Below are 21488 nucleotides of genomic sequence, written 5' to 3'. Positions count from 1 at the left end.
ATAACCTTGAGGAACAGGAGGAAGAGCTGCGACCAAGACAACAGTTGGATAAATGAAATCTGAGTCTGGGGCAGAAATGTAATTTGAGAAAGCATCTCAGACTGGACCCTCCCTAGCTCTCTTTAGGATAAAGGCAGGGAGCAGGGGACACATTCAGACCTGCAAGATTCTGTTACTATAACCTGTAATAAAAGTAGTATTAGCATTCATAACTTTGGTGTTCAAGTCTGGTCTCCCTCAAAGGGTTGATACTTTCCCAGTAATGTGGCTTCCCCCAATCTCTTACAGGTGCCCCGTGGGCATGTGCGGGACCTTGCCGCTTTCATCAAAATGATGACAGCCACATCACAGCACAAGCTCACCCCTTTGGGAAGTGTGTGCCACATTACAAGGCATGTACCAAAGGGTTGGACTTTTGGCGCAACAACACAGCCCTGCTTTTGTCACTCTGCCCCAGCAGATGTTCCTGGACATCCCTCCCCCAAATAATAAATAGGCAGCATCTGTAGGATGTTTTGACTTTGGGCTCATGATACAGAGCTGTCTGGAGCTAGCATGGTGGAAAACATCTCCACCTCTTCTCCTTCTCCCTCTTCCAGCCACAGTGCCCAACTGTCTTCCGACAACCCTTTGTGTTGGGAGCTCCTGCCAGCCTGGCAACATCACCCTAACTGCTCTGTTCATCAAGAAAAATAATGCACCCCTCCTTGATATCTTTATCCTGGCAGAACAAGGGGAGGGACTGGGCACTTTGTGAGTCCTGCTACATGTGTGACTAATACAGAGACGAACAGACAAGCTGCAAAACTGTTATTAAAACCAGGTGCAAGCTGGCAGATCCACCAAGCTGTGATGGGAAAATATTCTGCGTCGGAAAAGAAGGGCAAGTCCTGTAATGTCTTCTTAAAGCGCCCATCCTTCTCTCCACGGACTTTTTAACCCAGTGGCCTCTTGTAGAAGGAGTTGACTGGTGAGGTTTCATAGATAGTCTGGCTACATTTTGTAAGCATCCCTCCCCTGAGGTGGGCTGGGAGAGTCAGGCTGATTAGCACCTCTTTCTGTTCTAACGGGGTTCGTTTCTGGGGTGAGGGAAGAACAAAGCAGATGAGTTTATGGAATCTAAAATGTAAGAAGAAATAAAAATTTAACAGCAGAAAGCTGGGAGAATAAAACAGGCAACCTCTTCCATTCTCTTCCTTCCTTCCCACCAATAATACAAGAGAATACAGCCCTCCCCACCCCAAAAGCCAGTCTCTTCCTCCAGGTCTTTCCATAACAGAAGCCTCTTAAAAAGCTCTGGAAGATCAAGAACAAAAAGGCCAATGAATTATTCCATTGATTATAATTGGGGAGAGAGCCAGCTGGTGTAGTGGTTAAAGGCACTAGACTAGAAACTGGGAGACCGTGAGTTCTAGTCCTGCCTGGGGGACCTTAGGCCAATCCCTCTCTCTCAGCCCTACGAAGGATGCAAGGGCAAACCACTTCCAAAATCTTGCCAAGAAAACTGCACAGACTTGTCTGTGTAGTAGCCAGGAGTCAAGACTAGCCCAAAGGCACCTCAATAAATAAATCAATAAAAATTGGAGACAGCCCCCTAATGGTATTATTACGGGGAAATAGTTCATAGGGCTGTGTAGTGCTTGGATTCAGGTGCTTTGGGGCAAGCAAGAGCTCTCAGGTACCCCTGCCTGTAACACCTTGAAGGATTTCTGCCTTTTGCCAGTATTGTGTAGGGGTTATGTGCCTCTATTGATGCTGCCTGACCCTGAAGAAAAAAGATGCATCTGCTTTAAGATGTTGCAGACAGAGGCTGTGTTCAGGATCTGATGACCTTGCATCCCCAAAGCACTGGACAGCTCTCACAGCTTATAGGCTTCCTGCAGGCCTGAAGTGGGAACCTCTGGCCGTCCACATGGTGTTGATTTACATCTTCTAGCCGTTTCAAGCCAGCAGGGCCAGTGGTGAAGGATGTTGGAGTTGTGGTTTTGATGGATGATGTGGGTGTTCTATATCTCCTTGGTCTTCGTAGGGTCAGAATGTTGGACTAGATGAACCTTTGGCCTGAACGTGGTAAAGGAGTATGGAGATGGTTTGAGAATGGTATGCAACAGCCATTATGCATATACCAGCTTAGCCCGTAAAGACAGGAGGGGATGAGGTAGAACCTCAAGATTTGGTATAAGAGAGAAGGGGAGAGAAACTCGGTCAGACTTTCAAGACTGTGTTATTATACCCTAAAACAAAGTTTCTCAGCCTCAGTAATTCTAAGATTTATGGACTTCAAGTCCCAAATTCCCCAGCCAGCAAGCTGGGTGGTTAAGAAGCGCTGCCCTAGAACAATAAAGTAGAGTTTCAGATGAGGGTCTATAGTTCTTGTGGTGTCTGTTTCCTGACCTGGCTTACCTTGAAGGGCTGATGAATATACAATGGTTCTTAAGTTATTCTGAACGTCCTGAATATCCTGCATTGATTCATCTGGTCTATGCCATTTTGTTACCCATCTCAACAACAAAGCTGGACTGGGGAATTGTAAGACCCAGACTAGCCCCCTAAATGAGGAGCAGCTTATGTGAAAGATGATGATCCTTAAGATGTGGGCAGATTTAAAGCTTTGCAGGTGGCTCTGATTTCCATTAGGACCCTAAGGCCACCTTAAACGATGAAGGAGCTAAATCAGCTTTCTCCAACTGGTGCCCTTTAAACGCATTTCATTTCATTTGCATAAATGATTGTGCTGGCTAGACTGTATGGGTGCTAAATTCCAATATCACTCGAGGGATTAGATTGAGGAAGGCTGAACTAAATGCAAAAAATAAATAAATCTGGCAGCGGGAGTGAAGCCAATTATCCTATTGCAACTTTTGAGCTACAGCCTTAGGTGACGAGCAGATGGAAAGCTGCTTCTGAATGACGGTAGATCAGGGATCCTGATGCAGCTCTGAAATTTGCCTACTGAATTACATAAAGTCCTGGTCAAAAGCACTCAGCCTTACATCAGTTTTCCTTCTGCACGACCTAACTTGGGCATCCACCAGAAAAGGTGCCCGGTGTCCAGGAACAGAAGCTGGTTGATACCCTCTTTTCCTTATTCATTGTTTCAGGATTGGTTTTTCTGCATTTTAAATTTTGTGCCTGTATTTTATTGGACTGGGGCAATAAATAAATAAATACATACATACATACATACATACATACATACATACATACATACCCTAAAGCGGGTGTTGATTCACCCAAAGCTGGGCTTCTTTTTAATGTTTTAAGTTTAAATGGGTTCAGGGACCAGGAGTCACACAACCTTGCCACCCTTTGGCAAATCAAACATGGATTCTGATCTGCTTCTATCTGCCCCTGGTTTAAACATTAGCTGGGGAATTCTGGAAGTCCAACCATGCTGGCTGGGGAATTCTGGGAGTTGAAGTCCACCCATCTTAAAGTTGTCAAATCTGAAAAACACTGGTGAAAAAGAGATTGAGCTAGGTTTCCTTTTTTCTTATGTCATGCCTTTAATTTATCCAGCTTTCTATCTCTTATTTTCTGCCTTTTGTATAATGTCCCATACCCCGAACGAAGGGGTGTCTGCAGGTTGTGGTCAGAAAGGCCAGGATGGTAGCCATGACAGTGTGATTGAAGCTCCGCCCTTTTTATGTGAGTCATGCATAAAAAGGGGTGGAGCTTCGATTGCACTGTTGAGGCTACCATCTTGACTTTTTTGACATACTCTGCTGACACCCCTGCCCAAGCAGGTACGGCAGGTGTGTATGTACATATGCATGTAGGAAAATTAGAATAGATAGTGGTCTCATGTAATTTAGGCATGAAGTGGCCCTGGACCTGTTCATACCCGGTGGCATTATGTACAAAGAATCCTTGTTCAGTGACCTCAATTGGGACCAGCAACTCTGTTGTTAAGCAACGCAGTCGTTAAGTGAAACCATGACTGTGTTTATTTATTTAATTTATATAGCCGCCCATCTCACTTGCATGTGACTCTGGGTGGTGTACCCAGTTGAAAACAAAACTAAGCAATCAATATAATTTATTCATTAAAACAGTTAAAAACAATTAAAAACAATATGATCAATATGATCTGACTTCAGCTTTCCTTTGCTTTACAGACCTGCAAAGGTTGTAAATGCAAGGATTGGTCGCAAGGTTACTTTTTCATCACTGTCGTAATTGTGAATGGTCACTAAACAAGGCAGTACCTAAACGAGCACTACTTGTAATGGTATGTGGGAATGACCTTGGGGGACAGGAGGGAGAGCTGCAGACTGGACAACCAGCAGGTAAAAGAGATCTCAGCCCACAGAAGGAGGGAGGGCGCGGGAAGCGTTTCAGAAGGGACCCTCCCTAGTTTTCCGAGGAGTAAAAAGAGAGTAAGGGAGAAATACTTTCACTCTTGCAAGATTCTGTTACTGTAACCTTAGAATAAGACAGAGCTGGTATTCCTGGTTGTGCTTCTTCTTTGGACTACCTCGCAGGGCTGCCACGTTGGCTGTTTCAGCTTCCCTTCTTAGCACATCCTCTAAGTCAGCCTTGACAGCAGAGAGCCACACAGCAGGTGGAGATTTTAGCAGCAGCTGCAAAGGCCCAGTTATGTCCAGAAGGCCTGGGGCATATTCTGCAATCTCTGATTTTGTAGTTAGACTTAAGATGCTGGCAGTTGATACTGTGAACAGTTACTATCAAGCAGATAATAAATGCAAAGTCTTCTTCTGCATCCCACTAACCCAGTTAGGTAGCGGAATTAGATACAGTTAACTTTAATCCAAGTTGTATAGGGCAGATCACATACAAAGGTTGTTTTAGAAGAGGGTTTTAATAGAATTAACTCCCTCTGCCTAATGCCTGCAGAGAGACACATTCTTGGAGTGGCTTTGTGAAAATGAGGCTGCTCCGGGCACTCCATTGCTCTTCTCTTCTCTTCTCTTCTCTTCTCTTCTCTTCTCTTCTCTTCTCTTCTCTTCTCTTCTCTTCTCTTCTCTTCTCTTCCCTTCCCTTCCCTTCCCTTCCCTTCCCTTCCCTTCCCTTCCCTTCCCTTCCCTTCCCTTCCCCCCTCCCCTCCCCTCCCCTCTCTGACCACCTGAGAGGGAGTGAAACAAGGACAGGAAAAGGTGGGAGCAGCTCAGGCTTCTTCAATCTGTCTGCCAAGGTACCAACTTCAATTGGATCAACATAGATTTTGCTTTTGTTTTTCCAAATAGTTCAGGAAAAAAAATGGCAGATGGAATCTACTTCCTTCGTGGTGGTAGGGTATCCTGCCAAGACAGCGACTCTGTGTTTGACATGGTCAACCTTGATCATCTTTTACCAGCTCATCAGAATCAAAGTTCACCCTGGGGAGCAGTAACTTGATTATCCAACCACAGTCCATATATTCTCCTTGCCATGGGAGCAGTAAGCCAGCACAAGAAACTTTGCTTGTCTTTCTGGATTTCTCACCCAACTCTCTGGCTAGGGAATAAGCATAATTCTTCCTGTTTTTGCTGCAAGGCACAAACAGATTAAGCTGCCACCAAAACTCTGTTTTCTGGACATCAACTATACATGACCTCCATCAAATAACTAGAAGTAAGTTGATGCATATGCCAATGTTTGGGGCACATGGAGCATCTGCTGGAGTTGCCACCAAAGTTGGAATGTGGGGATTAGCCTGAGTTGCTGTGATCCACACAATTCATTTGGAACTGTTGTGAATGTTCACTTGTTTATTCAGATTGCGGTTGGAACACACCCTGGTGGGGAGAAGGTGTTTTATGAATAAAAGTTGTTTGTGTTGTGGAATACATAATTGTTGGATGACTCAGGGCTCGAAAAACCACTGTTTTATCATTATTTCTCAGGCTCCTGTGATGAGTTAAATGGTTTTCAAGAATCTGTCAAGGAAACAAAAATTCTCTGGGCGTGTTTGGTTGTGTAACATGGGGCCTTCAAAATACTGATCTCCAGTCTTCATTCATTTGAGGAAGTATTCATGGGGTAGAAATGATGGGAGTTGTGTTCAAGTTTGGCAGGAACTCTTGGGGCACGTTGTAGATCATCTTAGGCAAATATGGGCTGATAGGTGAGATGATGGAAGACGTTCTTCTCCCAGCCAGGTCAAATTGTCTGCAATACTTGGACTTCTGTTCCCTGCCCCACTACCACCTATGTTACCTTGGGGTAGGAGGCAAGATTCCTTACATGTTGTTATTTGCTCATCAGACTAAGACTTGGTTCATACTTTCTCACCAGTGGCTTTCTCACCAGTGGGAGTTACGCTTCAACTGTATATGTTAAAATACTAAGTTAAATGAGTATCTCAAACCTCTATAAGGGTTATGGCATCTGTTTGGCCTCTTAAAGTCTCCCAAGCTAGAATAGTTTGCTCCCACTTACTTCTGGGGCTGCAGAAAGGGTTCTAGTAGTACATGTACACCACCTTTCCAAGAACATGGCTGGTGTGTCCACAAGGTATGGTTGAAAAAATCAAGATGGTGCCTGCAACAGTGTATTGAAGCTCTGCCTACTTTTTATGTGAATTGCACATGCATATCAAAGCATAGTTTGTGGTCAGGGGAAGACTGCCCTTGATTTACAAAGAGTAACTAGGTTTCCATCTTGGCTACACCAAGCATGGTGTTTCAGGACATCTGCGGATTCAGAGGTTGGGTTCTTTCAACAAGTTTAACCTGGTTATTGGATTAACCCATTTTCTGGTGTTGTAAATTGCACAGGACCATAAAGTGGCCAACGTGGCTGTATTTGCACAGCATGCTAAGCTGTCAGAATAAAGAAAACTCAGATTAAAACTAAGGCAGTTTAGCATGTTGTGAAAATGCAGCTGCCAAGCTTTAATACATGCAAGATGGTTGCATGCTGGGGGTGATGGGCGTTGCAGGCCAGCACATCTGGAAGGCAGGTGGTTGGGGCAGAAGCAGTTCATACACCCGTGTACACTCCGTACACACACGCACACGGATTTGCCTGTAAACCTAAACCACCCTTTCTGCCCCTCTGAAAGATAAGAGCTTGTGCCAACACAGCTGTTTCTGAATTTGTCTTTGGTGTGGAAAAAGAAACAAGGTGATATAAATAGAATAAGCCTGCTTATTTTAAGGTTTAGTTGCATGGAAAGTGTAATTTAATTTTTTTTAAGGCTAGGTAGAAGTAACTTCATACCCGTCTGGAATTTTAGTCTTTAATGAGCCTGTGAAAACACAGCCTTCTAGGTTTATCTCCCTTGGGGGGAAGTGGATAAGGGTTAAGTGTGTGGTCGGTGACATCAACACATTTTCCATTATGTAACTTTAACTTTCAAGTTAGCGTTTGCTTCTTAACAAAACCAAAATGCCCTTCCACATGGAAAAATGTGGAGTTGGATTCCAAAGGTCCAGATGAGCCCTTGGCACTGTGAATTTTTTCAAACTCAGATGCCGTGATCTTAAGACTGTAGTCATAAATACACTTATTGGTGAACAAGACCTCCTGAATATGACGGGGCTTGCTTTTGAGTAAAGATAATGATGATGATTAATTTAAATTTGTTATGGCCACTGTGGAAGAAATGAAGCAATTTGAATATTAATAAATGTTTTAGCGTGGAGCTCCTGGGCGTAGTCAGAGTTTAAACTGTAGCAGCAAATATCTAGCAAGCACTAGAAGCAAGTAGGTGTGTAAGAACAGTTTCTCTTGTGGTTAGGCTTCAGAAGGAAATTCATCTGTTGAAGCTATGTTGGGACATTGAGCAGGTACCTTTAGCAGGTACAGCACAGCAATTCAAGGCTATTTTAAATGTTGTCTTTTAATAATTAATTTGTAACAAACCATATTGATAATTGTGCATTTCCTTGTTGTTTGATTATAAATACACCCTGTTTCCTGGGTGGTGGGGTCTTGCCCATGGAGTGTTGCTGAACACATCCATGCGTGCTTGACCTGGCTTTGCAAATCCATCATAAAGGGTTTGGAGGTTGAATTACTCTAGGCTCCTGCTTGAGTAGACAAAACGGACCTCATCTTGACAAGGGAGAGAAAACTTGTAAGTCACAAATGGGATGGAAATTCAGAAGTTCCCTCTTGAAGATTTTTCTCCAACATTGTCTACTTCAGTAGACTCTGGGCGGCTGATGTTGAAAGTATCTAAATAAGCCATTAAAACATTTATAACCAGTAAAATGAAATGGACAGCCCAGACAAAAAACAGCCATTAACAGTAACAATAAACCATGATAGGGCCCCACTAACATGATCCCCAGGCCTAGGACCAGAACCAGGTTGTAAGGCTTTCCAGAACCCCAGGAGAGTGGGTGCTGTCCGTATCTCTGGGGGGAGGCTGTTCCATAGGGCAGAAGCCATGACAGAGAAGGCCCCCTTCCTCAGTCCAACAGGGACCTGAAACGTGCGTACTTGTTCTCTCCTAACATACCAGGTGGGCAGAAATAATTGGAGATGTGTAAGATTGTGCAATTAGTTCCTATGGCAAGCCACTAAAAAAAATAACATCACAATGGGGGTAAAGTTAATTGCATCACACCATCCTCTAAGATCACACCTTCCTAGTGCTGCAAACTTAACAACCAGGCAACTAACAAAGCAACTCTATAAAATTTGACCAAATTGCTCAAAAATCTTCATCACTGATCCTTTGTCAAAAAAGGTCCGCACATCAAAGCTAGTTTTATCCTTCCGATGTAGGACAATGGTTACCCTAGTATATGAAAGATCCTTAATTCTTGGTGACTGGAATAATTCTGAATACTGGGGATAATATAGCTAAGGAGAACATAAATGCTGAAATTTCAGTACTCTTAAATCTATCCTGTGACTAGCCAAGGAGGTTCTGCCTTATTGGATTATTTCACCTCAGTGGGCAGAATGATGAAGATGTAGCAGACCTGAGAGTGGAGAGCTGGGATAAACGGTTGAGCTTTAATAGGATGAAGATTGTAGCAGTCAGCAGCTACTCTTTGTGAAAACTTGCCTTTTTATGGATGCTCAGGCTGCTTGTGAACAAGAAAGAAATGTATATTGGTTTTTAAGGTTCAGCCGTATGGAGTCAAGGGTGGCCTGTTGAATATAAAAGAGTTGTTTATGATTTTAAGCTGGAGGGCATGGCAGTTCTGAGAAGATGTCTTCAGTCTGGAGATAGAGGTATACTCCAGAAAACAGGCTGGCTTCAGCCTTTGGACTGGTAACCTGTCCAGATCGCTCAACCATTGTTTGGAGCACGTCCTTCCTTGCAGAACTGCCATTAGGTAGAATGAGATAGCTATCCTGGATGGCAGACGCTGGAGGGTGATGATGGTCACTCTTCTTCCTAAATTCCCTCGTTGTTATCCACTTTGACACTAGAAATGAATGTGACCATAAACTGGTAGAAAAGACATCCATACTTCTCAGCAGGGAATAAGATCCCGGGGGGAAATAAGGGATAAAGAACAATATAACAGTACTTGGAGTCTCCTTGTGTATACTAAAAAGTCTCTTGTTTGGTCATTAGGCACGTGGCAATAGATCTCAAGTTCATAAAAAAGCTTTCCATTTCTTAAAAATTCTTCTACTACCTGTGTGAGAGGTGAAATGGTTTGGGGAGAAAGAAAAAAAATCAGGACACAGAACTGCAGCTGTAGGTTGCCCACTTTGGTATTAGGTAAAATGTAGAAAACTAACTGAGTAATAATATTTGATGACTGGAGGCTAAGAAACCCCCAAACATCTAGCTCCATCCATGGATGACAGAAGTTCATCCTCCTCTGGTTTGAAGATCTTGTTCTTCAAAAGATGTAGGTATTTCAGATAATTTATTACAGAGGAGAATGGTCCAAAGGCCAAGTAAGATAATACTTGGAAGGGAGGAGGCAAATATCAGAAAGTAGTGAGTAAGTGAGCTTATTTTACTTCTTTTACTTCCATCCCTTTTTGCTAACATCCCTCTTTCTCTCCTGCAGATTGTCAAGAGCTGCTTCTGCCTGATCCAATGGCCTACACAATCAGCCCCACCCCTTCTGTGCCGGGGGGAACCCAGGATTGTGTTTGCAGAGTTGAACTGTCCGTGTGTGGTCAAAATCTTTTGGATAGAGATGTGACCTCTAAATCAGATCCTTTTTGTGTCTTATTTATGGAAATCAATGGCAAATGGACAGAGGTAAGACCCAAAGAATTGCCCAGCTCTTTCTAACTTGTGCTGAAAGTCTTAATTCTTACAGGTAGGTGATGCCATCACCAAATGGGTCAGCACTGGAGCTGAGTCTAGAGATGTGGAGAGCTGAGGCAAAGTCCTATCTAGGTGATTCCTTCTTTTCCAGGGGGGTAGACAGATTTTGCTTTTTTTGATCGTGTCCAGTGAACACAAAATGCCTTTGTCTTCTGGTGTCCTACAGCTCTGGTGTCCTTCTTCAGGTACCTAAAGGGATGTCAAACAGAAGAAGGTTGACACCTGTGGCTCTTGTCCGGAAGACAGGGCACAGACTAAAAGTGTTAAGCTAAAGAAGGCCCCATCCAGCTAAGTGTTAAGAAAAACTTCTTGCTTGTGGTCTTTACACAGTAGATATTTGTTGGTTTTTTCTAGAAACAGAATCCTGGACTGTATAGGACTTTGATCAGATCCAAAATTTAATCTTCTCTTCATCTTTCTCAAGACTTCAGTACATTGCTAATTAAGAGAAGTCCTTAATAGGTCAGTTCTAAAATAGGATTTGTGGATCTGAGTGGAAGAGAAATAAAGCTCATTCTGTTGTAGGTGTGTATTAACATTGTGTGTACTGTATTCATCTGAGGAGGGGGCCCAGTGAGGTGAGATGGGGGAACTGGGTACAATTACTGTAGTCTTGAAAAGAGAGGTCTAAAAGAGGCACACAGTTGCCGCCTTCAGCTCAGTTCTGACAATACGCTTAAGTATTCAGTCAAAGGATGAGTGGTTGCATTCACACAACCCGGTAAGCTTGTTTAGCTTTAACCTTGGTTTGTTTTTTGTGGCATAACATGTTGCTTGAACAGAGCTCACTGAATTCGTTTAGAATTAAGGGCTTTGTATGGACCCAGAAAATGATTTCAGAAAATGAAGTTAAGTGGCAAAAGTCATGTGTTTTAGGCGTAGCAAAACTTATTGTTCTAATATGCGCATAGGTCACCCAAGGTCTCTTCTAACAGATGCTCGTTGTGCCTTGTTTATGATCATGGCCAGGTCGAGGGGCACTGCTCTATTCCTGGCCTCATTTCTGTCTGAGGAGAGACCGTATCGTGACCCGCTGGCTTATTTGTAGAGATCTGACTCCTACAAACAGGCGAAGAAGTGGCTGAAATGGGCACAGAAACTTTGGAACAGGACAGGCAGCTTACTAAAATGAGCTCTTCTGGAGAAAGAGGGTTTTTTCCAAACTATTAAAGAGGGATTTTTAAATCAATTTTTATTGACGACTGTTACACAATAATAAAAGCAGTACAAATCTAAGAAAGAGAAAAAAAGTAAAGAAAAATGGTGAATAGATCAAGAAAGAAAAAGAAAAAAAGAAAAAAGTATAAAGAAGTGGTTTCCGATCTTCTTTACAGCAGCTACAAATAAATTTATTATCTGTCCTCCCTCTTTAAGGACAGATGAGGGAATCATAATTCCCTTCTTCCCACATTTTATCCTTTCTGATCATCAGATCCATAAATCATAAGTTCATTTTTTTCCCATTTTCAGCAAAAAGTCCACACAGGGTTTCCAGTCACTAACAAATGTACTTATTGTTGTTGTTTAGTCGTTAAGTCGTATCCGACTCTCCGTGACCCCATGAACCATACTGCGCCAGGCCTTCCGGTCCTTCACTGCCTCCCTGAGTTTGCTCAGTTTCATGCTCATTGCTTCAGTGATGCTATCTAACCATCTCATCCTCTGCCGTCCTCTTCTCCTTTTGCCTTCAATCTTTCCCAGCATCAGGGTCTTTTCCAAAGAGTCCTCTCTTCGCATTAGGTGACCAAAGTATCTGAGCTTGAGCTTCATTATCGATCCTTCCAATGAGCAATCAGGGTTGATTTCCTTTAAGATTGACTGGTTTGACCTCCTAGCAGTCCAGGGGACTCTCAAGAGTCTTCTCCAGCACCACAGTTCAAAGGCATCAATTCTTCGGCGCTCCGCCTTCTTTATGGTCCAGCTCTCACTTCTCCCTAATCAAACAAGTCAATTTTGCCATCTCTAATTGTCATCTTCCCCAACCGTTCCTCCATTGTGGGCATTTCAGAGTCTTTCCATCTTTGTGCACGTAATGGTCTCATTGCACAAAAATAATCTTTCGTGAGTCTTTTCTAGTTGACTAACTATGAAAGAGTTTTTGAGGAAGAAGTTGTTTCCTCCACAAAGCAACACGTTATGCCTGAGCAAACACACCAATGCTTGCTCGGTGGCTGCTCCTAGTTGGCCCTTCTTGTCAGGAGAAGATGCCAAAACAAACCAGGAATCTCCCCTCCAGAGTTTGCGTAGCGTTACATCCTGACAAGGCCACCTGCTGGCTTGTTCCTTTCTTAAGAAGGTGGAATTATAAGCTGAGAATACTTGCTGGCAGCAGAATTCTAAAAAAAATTGAGTTATTGTAATGTCTGAACTCTGACTGACATTTGATAGTTCTCAGATTTGGTAAAATAGAAGTAGTCCTCAACTTGCGACCACAAGTGGGACCAGAATTTCCATTGCTAAGCAATGGGTCGTAAAGCGAGACATCACATGCCCACATCGCTTAGTGGCAGTCCCCGCTGCAGTCGTTAAGCGAATTCTGATGGTCATTAGTCGAGGACCCACCCCAATCCAAACCCTTCTGGGCCTGGTCCCTCCAGTAAGGGGAGCCTCAGTAAGGTAAGGGACTGTCTCCAACTCCCCCCACCCGCCTATCTCCCCCCCATTTCTGCCCTTTTGGCAGCACTGCACCCTGCCTTGTGGGGCAGCAAGCAGCCCCAGAATCGCACGGCTGTGGGGCTGCAAGAAGCCCCTGACCTGCAGCACAGCATGAAGCTGCAGCTGCCCCAGCCCAGCTGTGCGAAGCCGCACGACAGCTGCCCCAGGAAGCATTTGTTTGCCCTGTTGCCTTCTCTCCCCGTTCCCTGCACCGACCTTTCGCCTTTTGTGCCCAGCCGCCGTGGCCGAAGCAGAAGCGCCTTGCTGTCTTTGCTGTCTCCTTTTCGGACCCAGCTTCTCCGGCGAACTTTTCCTACACGGAAAGCTGTGCTGCCTTTCTGAAGGCTCTCCGAAGTCAGCGCAGTTTCACAAAGCCAGGGCAGCTTTCCAAAGGCTCAGGGAACAAAGAAGGGAACAAAACCACCGAGAACAGCCTTTAACAGGCAGGGGAGCTAAAGGCCGAGGACAAGGAACTGAAGCCACCAAGGCAAAGAGGAACCGAAGCACGGAGGCGCCTAACCAAAAGAGCAGACCGTTCAGTTGGAAGTAGCTGCTTGATTTGGCTTCCAACAGGGACATCCAGAGATGGGCAGGTAGAGTTTTGTGAAGAGAGGCCAAAATCAAGCCAAGTGAACAAATATCATCTTGCAGGTCAGAAAGAGAATCCTAAAACAAGCTGTCTCCCAGTCCAGGGCTTTCTGACACGAAGAAGATTGGTTGTTTGGAAAGTACCTTGAGGACCAATATAGCAACAGTGAGGACCTCAGCAAGCTGCTGGGTCTCGGTCCAACGTTCTGTATTACGGTTGTGCCATGGTTTGGATCCGGTCTCCAGAAGGTGCTTGGGGGCCGGATGTAGCACCCGTTGCCATCTTGGGAAAAGATGCCACTGATTTAAGGTGTTGAGACAGATGCTCTGTTTGCCGCCCAAGCAGTTTTGGGAGATCAGAGTGCTGCATACTTTTCTTCTTCATCCAACAGAACCAAGAGGTTGCAAGAAAGATATTAGCTAGATCAGTGTTTCTCAACCTTGGCAACTTGAAGATGTGTGGACTTCAACTCCCAGAACTCCCCAGTCAGCCTTGCTGGCTAGGGGGTTCTGGGAGTTGAAGTCCACACATCTTCAAGTTGCCAAGGTTGAGAAACACTGGGTTAAGTGATCTCCAACACTTGGAACTCAAAGATGCCTTGCTTCTGATGATAGAAACAGCTAACCATCATCTTTTGTGAAGAGGCTACAAATCCTTGAAGAGTCCTGTAGTGGCTTAAGGCTAATACACTGATTACTCCTTAAGCTTTTGTGGAGCACCAGTCACATTTAGGATAATAGATAACTTTGTCTGATGGTACCACCAGTTGTACCTGCTCAGAAGACTTCTCTTCTTAATGGCCATTTTAAGTTTGGCGTCGTTGTCATGTTGTGAATGTGGAAATTAATTATTACCAGCTATGTGAAGAAGGGCTTTGTTGAATAATCTGTATGTTCTCAAAGCAGATGTTCCTACTGCTTTCCTTTGACAAAAATGGCACAAAACCGGATGGACGTTCTCCCATAATTCAGAATGGAAGACATTCATTCTTTTCAATGTTAATATATTCAGAGAGAAGATGAGCTGTACTGCCCAGCAGCTTACAGCTGATATTTGCAAGCTGTTGGGATTTCTTTGTGAATATCAATTTTTTTTTTTTTTTTATGGACCCTAGTTTCTTGCACCCGAGTGTATTGCTACTTTCAGCAATTTTGGAAATCTGGTAGCAACTTTGTTCTGGTGGGAGGCCGATGGATATACCCGTGGGCAGGAAGTAGCTGAGTTGTACATCTATCCAAGGAAGGAGTCGGGAAAGTTAGATTTTGTTGACACAGTCTTGATTGGCACTCTTTGCCAAAGTGTTCTTTGTCTCTGAAGACTGGGAGTGAATCAACTTCAAAAACACTTAACGTTGACTGCTTTCAGTCAGTGCTTATAGATTCCAGTACCACGTGGCTGAGTCGGGCTCTCTTGGCTGAGTCTGGAGTTTCTGCTCCTTCCCATTCTTCTGCTTCTTGTCATGTAATGCCTGATGAAGAGTTCTGCAGAACTAAAACGTGTTTCCAGCACTGCGCCCACTGGGGCTGGTTCTGCAAATTGTTTTGTGTAGGGGAGATGAGTTATATGCACCCTAGCCCTTGCAATTTCTAGGTGGGAGATAAAGGTGGAAAAACATCACCTTTTGTCAGTTAATTCTAATCAAATTTTAAAGCACCTGCGGAGACCCCCAAAAGTGGGGTGACTTTCCAAACCCAAGTTATAGGAGCTATCCTTAGGACAAAGTGCATAGGCATACGGTGGTGCTTAAAAGTTTGTGAACCCTTTTGAATTTTCAATATTTCTGCATAAATATGACCGAACATGTGATCTGTTCTCCACACAGATCCTAAAACTAGAGAAAGAGAACCCAATTAAACGAGTCAATGTGCACACATATATGTAGTTTTGGATCACTTTCCTCAATAAATAAATGAACAAGTATAATGTTTTTGACTCATTTGGGTGACCTTGACCCAGTCCCTTACTCACAGCCCTAGGAAGAAAAAGACTAGGACAAACCAATTCCAAAAAATGTTGTGAAGAAAGTACAAATACTCATCAGGAATCAAGACTACAGGTAGTCCTCATTTAGTGACTGCCTCCTTTACCGTCTGTTTGCAGTTATGACAGTGATAAAAAAGTAACTTTACAACCAGTTCTTGCATTTATGACCTTTGCAGGTCTACAAAGCAAAGGAAAGCTGAAGGAAGATCATAAGCCCAGTCTCAGTTTCACTTAGGGACCACTTCACTTAACAACCGAGTTGTTGATCCCAATTGTGGTCGCTAAACAAGGACTACCTGTAATTCAAATAGGAGAGCTGGTTTGGTGTAGTGGTAAAAGGTGCCAGGCTGGAAAAATGGAGACGGTGACTTCTAGTCCTGCCTTAGGCATGAAGCCAGCTAGGTGGCCTTGGGCCGGTCCCTCTCTCTCAGCCCTAGAAAGACTTGGTCTGACATGGTTTCCCTGCTTTCTAACCTCTCTCCTTTCAACTTGTATTGGTGCAAAGCACTTTAATTGTTCACTGCCCTTCCTTCCAAAAACACAGACTACTTGTAAAAGGCAGGCCCTGGGATGAAAACCAGTATAAATGAGGAATTTTTGAGGCTTAACTTTTTCATCCTGATATCTTCAAGATGGTTGGAAAAGGGTCCTTCCATGCCCACCTGGGGTCCTCTGAGGGTGTTCAGCTATAGCATTTCCTTGGCCAGCTGCTGTAATGTGCTGAATAGGGGCCTTTTTAAAGCTTTTTAAGTAAAATCATTTCAGAAGGATGGAATTTAACGTAATGGAAGAGGGAATGGAGGGTGAGAAGAGTGTTTTGTTGCCTGCCTCTCAGCGCCTGTTCTGAGGCACTTCAGTCAATGACTAAGCCATGCTTTCTTCCAAGGCCCTCTCTGTTGTAACTGGCAGGCAGGACTCATAACTCCACTCCTTACTCACCGTGTCGGCTGGTCCGAAACTAAAGTTTCTTGCTTTTTATTTGCTGCTTTCTCCACTGAAACGTAGCAAAGTTTTGCTTGATTGCAAGTGGAAGGCTCTGGGTTTGATTCTTATGCTGATTAAGGGCCCTCAACCTCCATATCTATGCCCATAACTGTGCTGTATCTTTGACCTGTATCTTTCATTCTGTTTTATTTTATTCTATTTTTATAGGAAGCTGTTTGAGTATTATCACTGATTTCCTTCTGCAATCAGCTTCTTCTTGTGTGCTGTGTTTTTGTTTGTTTGTTTGGTTGGTTGGTTTTGGCCAGTGGCTGTAAATTAGAAGTTAAAGGAAGTTTTTCATGGATCCTCCACCTTCCAGAGCAGCCTTTCCTCTTCCTGAAGTTATTTGCAACGGTGTTTGTGGGACAAGCATTAGGTCTGGGCTTGGCGACTTGCATGCGCCTTGACAGACAGCTCTGCACCAAGGAGGCACACAGCATTTGGCTCAATGCGGCACTTCATGTGGCCTCTGTCAGCCCTTCAAGGTAGGCCAGGTCAGGAAACAGACTCCACAAACACTACTGGAACTCAGCTTAATTGTAATAGGGTATAAGAACAGCATCTTGAATGCCTGACAGAGATTCTCTCTCCCCACTCTTATAGCCAAGGGAATCAAGATGGGGCAATCTTGAGTTTCTTTCTCACTCCTTCCTACGTCCCAGGACTAAGTTGGTGTTTAGATAATGGCTGTTGAATTCCTTCTCCAAGGCCCTCTCTGTACTCCTCGACAGCCTCAGAACCTCCTCATAGGATCCTCCAGCTTTTGTAAAAAACCAGAAGCAGTTTCTAAGAGCTGACTTGGAAAGATTGGAAGAGAACATGGTACACGTGCCATACATGAGCAGAAACCTGTCCTGGCTACCCCAAATCTTGGAAGAGGCCAGAGGAGGAGATAATGGAAGAAGGCAAAGGAATGCAACATGGAAATGTTGATCTTTGAACCAAGAGCCCATTTCCTGGGGGCTGGACTGTTCAAAACTTTGTCAAAGCAAACTGTGCCCTCCCCACTCTAACAGGCATGTTGTAGAGCAGTGTTTCTCAACCTTGGCAGCTTTAAGATGGGAGGACTTCAACTCCCAGAATTCCCCCGCCAGCATGCTGGTGGGGGAATTCTGGGAGTTGAAGTCCTCCCATCTTAAAGCTGCCAAGGTTGAGACACACCGTTGTAGAGAGTAAAGAAGATGACCTTGATGGAGATATCCAGGAACTGTTGCCTAAGGAAAAGGGGCTGAAGCATTTTTTTAAAGTCCAGAATAATGAGATAACATTTGGAAGTGGCTTGAGCAGGCACCTCCCTAATTCACTGGAGTATAAGGGGAGGAGGTCCAGCACAATCAGACTTGCAAGATGCTGTTATTAAACCCAATGTCATTAAACAGAGCTTTAGCCTTCCTGTGATTTCCTGGTCTGGTCTCCCTAGGGGGGCTAACACGTGTTTTAAAATTGGAGGGAAGATGAAAATGCATCCTTTTTCTCTGTATCTTTGCTTTAAGTTCTCCACATCCCCTTTTTTAAAAATAGCACCTGAATCCTGGGATATACATTATGGTATAATTCCCGAATCCCTAATGTAACATCTGCAGTATAATTTTTTTCAGCAATATTTTTATTTGCTCCGTGCCTTTATCTAAGCACAGTACAGACACTAATAAAAACCGCAGTGTGGGTATAAACATAATATAAATCTATCCACTTTACCGACTTTAATCCTAGCACTGTGGTAATTTGTATTGGTGTCAGGTACAGCAGGCTGATAGGAATAGTTGTTCTGGCTTTGTAAAGCTCTTAAAAAAAGAGAAGCATTTGAAGGGTCTTTTAAATCCTCATGAAATCAGGCTGCAAATGTAGTTCAAGAGGGGGTTGATAGAAATGTGAGGTGGCCATGATGACCTGAGGGAAAACTAAAGGACTTTGACTGTGACCTGGAACCTGATTTGCAATTTAATTATTCAAATAACTTGGTGTCCCTGAATGCATAGCCCAGAAGGTTGGCACCAGCAGTTTCAAACTCTTGTTCCCAAAGACCCAGATAATGCAAAGCAGTGTTTCTCAATGTCAGCAACTTTAAGCTGCGTGGACTTCAACTCCCAGAATTCCCCAGCTGGCTAGGGAATTCTGGGAGTTGAAGTCCACGCAGCTTAAAGTTGCTGATGTTGAGAAACACAGATGTAAAGGATTGACAGAAGAAGAAATAGGATGGATGGGCTTTGAGGATAACCTTGGGAGACCAGAGGAAGAGACAACAGTCTGATAGGAGAAATTGGAGTCCAAGGGAGGGGTGGGGTGGAAAAAGCATCTCCAAAGGGGCCCTCCCTAGTTCTCTGGAAAGGAAAGGCGGGGAAGGGGGAAGCGCTTCCAGACTTGCGAGGCTCTGTTACTTACAATAAAGGTAGTATTAGTATTCATGGTTTTGGCTTCCTGTCTGGATTCCCTTGGAGGGCTGGCACAGGAGTAGATCCAGAGAGATTGTGGGGAGGCTGAGAAAAACAGGAGGAGCTCTAGATATAAACCATCCAAACAGAGGAGAGGAATCTGTGGGTGGTTTCTTTCCTCAACAGCAGCTCAGTCTGGATTGTAGGAAGCTCAAGATCAAGAGATTCAAAATATCAAAAGAGATTCCATCTTCATGAACTCACTGATGAAAGAAAACGGGAGGTTTCTATCTCATTTCCCAAGATTCAGGGCCGTACCCCAGCCTGGCATTGTAGAAGTGGGCAGTTCTTGCTTCCCCGGTTGTGCCCTGCTCTGGAAGGTTTAGCAGATACCTTCTTTGGGGCGCACCGGATTCCTTGCCTTGTTCTACAGACACCTTTGATCTTAAAAGTTTGAAGGGGGCCTTAGCCTGCAGCAAAGCAACCCGCCTCCAGCATCGTCTATTTCCAAGTGTGCCTTTTGGTTGCACACAGGCTCAGAACATTTCTTGGGAAATAAAAATTGTCGATAGCTGCAACTTTTTGGTATCTTTGGAAGTGTGCCCTCCTGCCCAGAAAGAGAGAGAGGGAGAGGAGGGAGGGGGTAAGAGTAGGGCCACGGGGTCCTGCCTAAACGGCTCCTTTGGGGCTGACTGCTCCCCGCTTAGCGTTTATTTTGTGCAAGCGTCTACCCAGTGCTGTGCAAATTCTAGATGCCCACTGCATTTGTCCATGGAAACAGAAAACACTTCTCCACCTTGTATCCCTGTTTCTTGTTTGCTTGCTCCAGGCTTCCTGGGTGGGGAGGTTCTCATCCTTCTGGCCTTGGCGCTGGAGAGTTTCTGATGCAGGCTTTAATTTTTTTTTAAAGTATATATTCTGGGCTATTTTTAGACAGCTGATTCACAAAGTGCCCACGGAGGAACGAAAGGGACGAGGTTTGAATGGACTGTCTGTGAGAGTGCATGGCTGTGGTTTGAAGGGCGGGCAGCAATCGGAAAGAATTTGTCATGGGAAGAGGCAAGGTGGGGAGAGAGGTTTCGGTACAGAGGCTGCCGCCACAGGAGAATCACCGAAAAAAGAAGAAAAATTAAATGTTCTAAATGCCTCTTTCACATCTTGTCCCTAAAATAACAGTGGGCTCATTCAGCACAACAGAGTCGGCAATCTTTAATTAACTATAGTTTGGGCAATAAACCACAATTAGCTTTGCACACCAAGCCATAGACCAGGGATGTGCAACTTGTTCCAAACCATGAGGAACTCCAAAAAGAACCAATGGGGCCAGAAAAGAACTTATTTTGATTTCATTCACGTTTCATCTGCAATTGCTCTTTTATAGATATTGCATGCGACTTGTCTGCACTTGATCAGCTTGAATATTCTATTTTGGTTTAATGCAGCGTTTAATGCAGTCATTTGTGATTTAATGCAGTGTTTCTCAACCTTGGTAACTTTCAGATGTGTGGACTTGAGGTCCCAGAATTCCCCAGCCAGCATGTGGGCTGGGGAATTCTGGGAGTTGAAGTCCGCTTATCTTAAAGTTGCCAAGGTTGAGAAATGCTGGTTTAATCTAACGTTTTCCTACTGCTTCTCTCTTTCTTCCCAATGTTCATAGCATTCTGCCTCTTTTCCTAAAATCCCACCTCCATCTACATTGGGCTATGGCTCCCATTTTGGCTTGGGGTGATAGAAGTTGTCCTCCAAAACATCTGTAGGCTGGCAGGTTAAGGCAGATGCTGCAAGTGATAAGGAAGCACAGATCTGGGCTTTTTTCACTGAGCTGAAAGTTTGGGAACAGAGTGTCAGAGAACTGTGTAATGGTAGGAAAAGGTAGGGAAAGTGTACAATACAGTAAATTCTCATTATTTGCGGTAGTTTCGTTCTGTGAAATCGCCACAAACACTGAATTAGCGAATACTGAACCATTGCTCCTAGGGAAATACAGGGTTAGGTTCCTACGAGCCTCTGGTCCCAACATTTTCATCCACCGATCAGTGCATAACTTTGTTTGATGTGAGTTTCTGTTTAAAGAAAGTCCTGAACAAAGATAAAGATTAAGCATTTAACGTTTTATAAGAAAATCTTGCTGTCGATTCCATTTTAACCAGCAAGATCACTGAGAGAAGGCAGGCATGCACAGAGTGGTGACTCAAAATTTTCGCTGCTCTGCATGTTAGCCCTGTGAGGCGGTCCAGACAAGAAGCACATCCAGGAGTACCAGCTCTGTCTTCATTGTAAGGTTACAGTAACAGAATCTTGCAAGACGGAAAGTATTTCTCCCCTCCTCTCCTTTTACTCCCTGGAAAACTGGGGGGGGTCCCCTCTGAGATGCTTCCCATGCCCTCCCTCCTTCTGTGCCCTGAGACACCTTTCGCGTGATGGTTGCCTTGTCTGCAGCTCTTCCTCCTGTCTCCCAAGGTCATTCCCACAGACCATTACACTGCACATTTCCACAAATAACCATTGTGAGTACTGATTTGGGGGTTACAAATCAATTTTAGCAAGTAGGTGAATTTGCAAATACGGAACCCGCAAATAATGAGGATTGCCTGCAGATCTTTCTTGCCACAGGCATTTGAGACCTTGAATGATGGTCTTTCCAAAACACATGCTTCCCCTCTTTTCCTTTGGCTGCAATTGGATATTGCAGATAAAATTGTTTATT

At 44.1% G+C, this 21488-nt stretch overlaps 1 protein-coding gene across 2 annotated transcripts in view; it reads left to right on the top strand.

Annotated features, from left to right (window-relative positions):
• Positions 1-21488, top strand: part of CPNE2 (copine 2) — a 106687-nt gene that overhangs the window by 13284 nt on the left and 71915 nt on the right. For both annotated transcript variants that reach the window (XM_088135889.1, XM_088135888.1), the window contains exon 2: positions 9933-10129. In XM_088135889.1, coding sequence (XP_087992015.1) covers positions 9962-10129 — 168 coding nt within the window. In that variant the 5' untranslated portion in view covers positions 9933-9961. The remainder of the gene's footprint in view (positions 1-9932; positions 10130-21488) is intronic.

The sequence above is a fragment of the Python bivittatus genome, unplaced genomic scaffold, assembly GCF_059951505.1.
Source record: "Python bivittatus isolate LINGU-HERP-01145 unplaced genomic scaffold, Pbiv_v1 ctg000190_np1212, whole genome shotgun sequence".
In the NCBI taxonomy this organism is placed as follows: Eukaryota; Metazoa; Chordata; class Lepidosauria; order Squamata; family Pythonidae; genus Python; species Python bivittatus.
The sequence above is the reverse complement of the archived record's forward strand: the minus strand, read 5'-3'. Positions and strand labels throughout refer to the sequence as shown.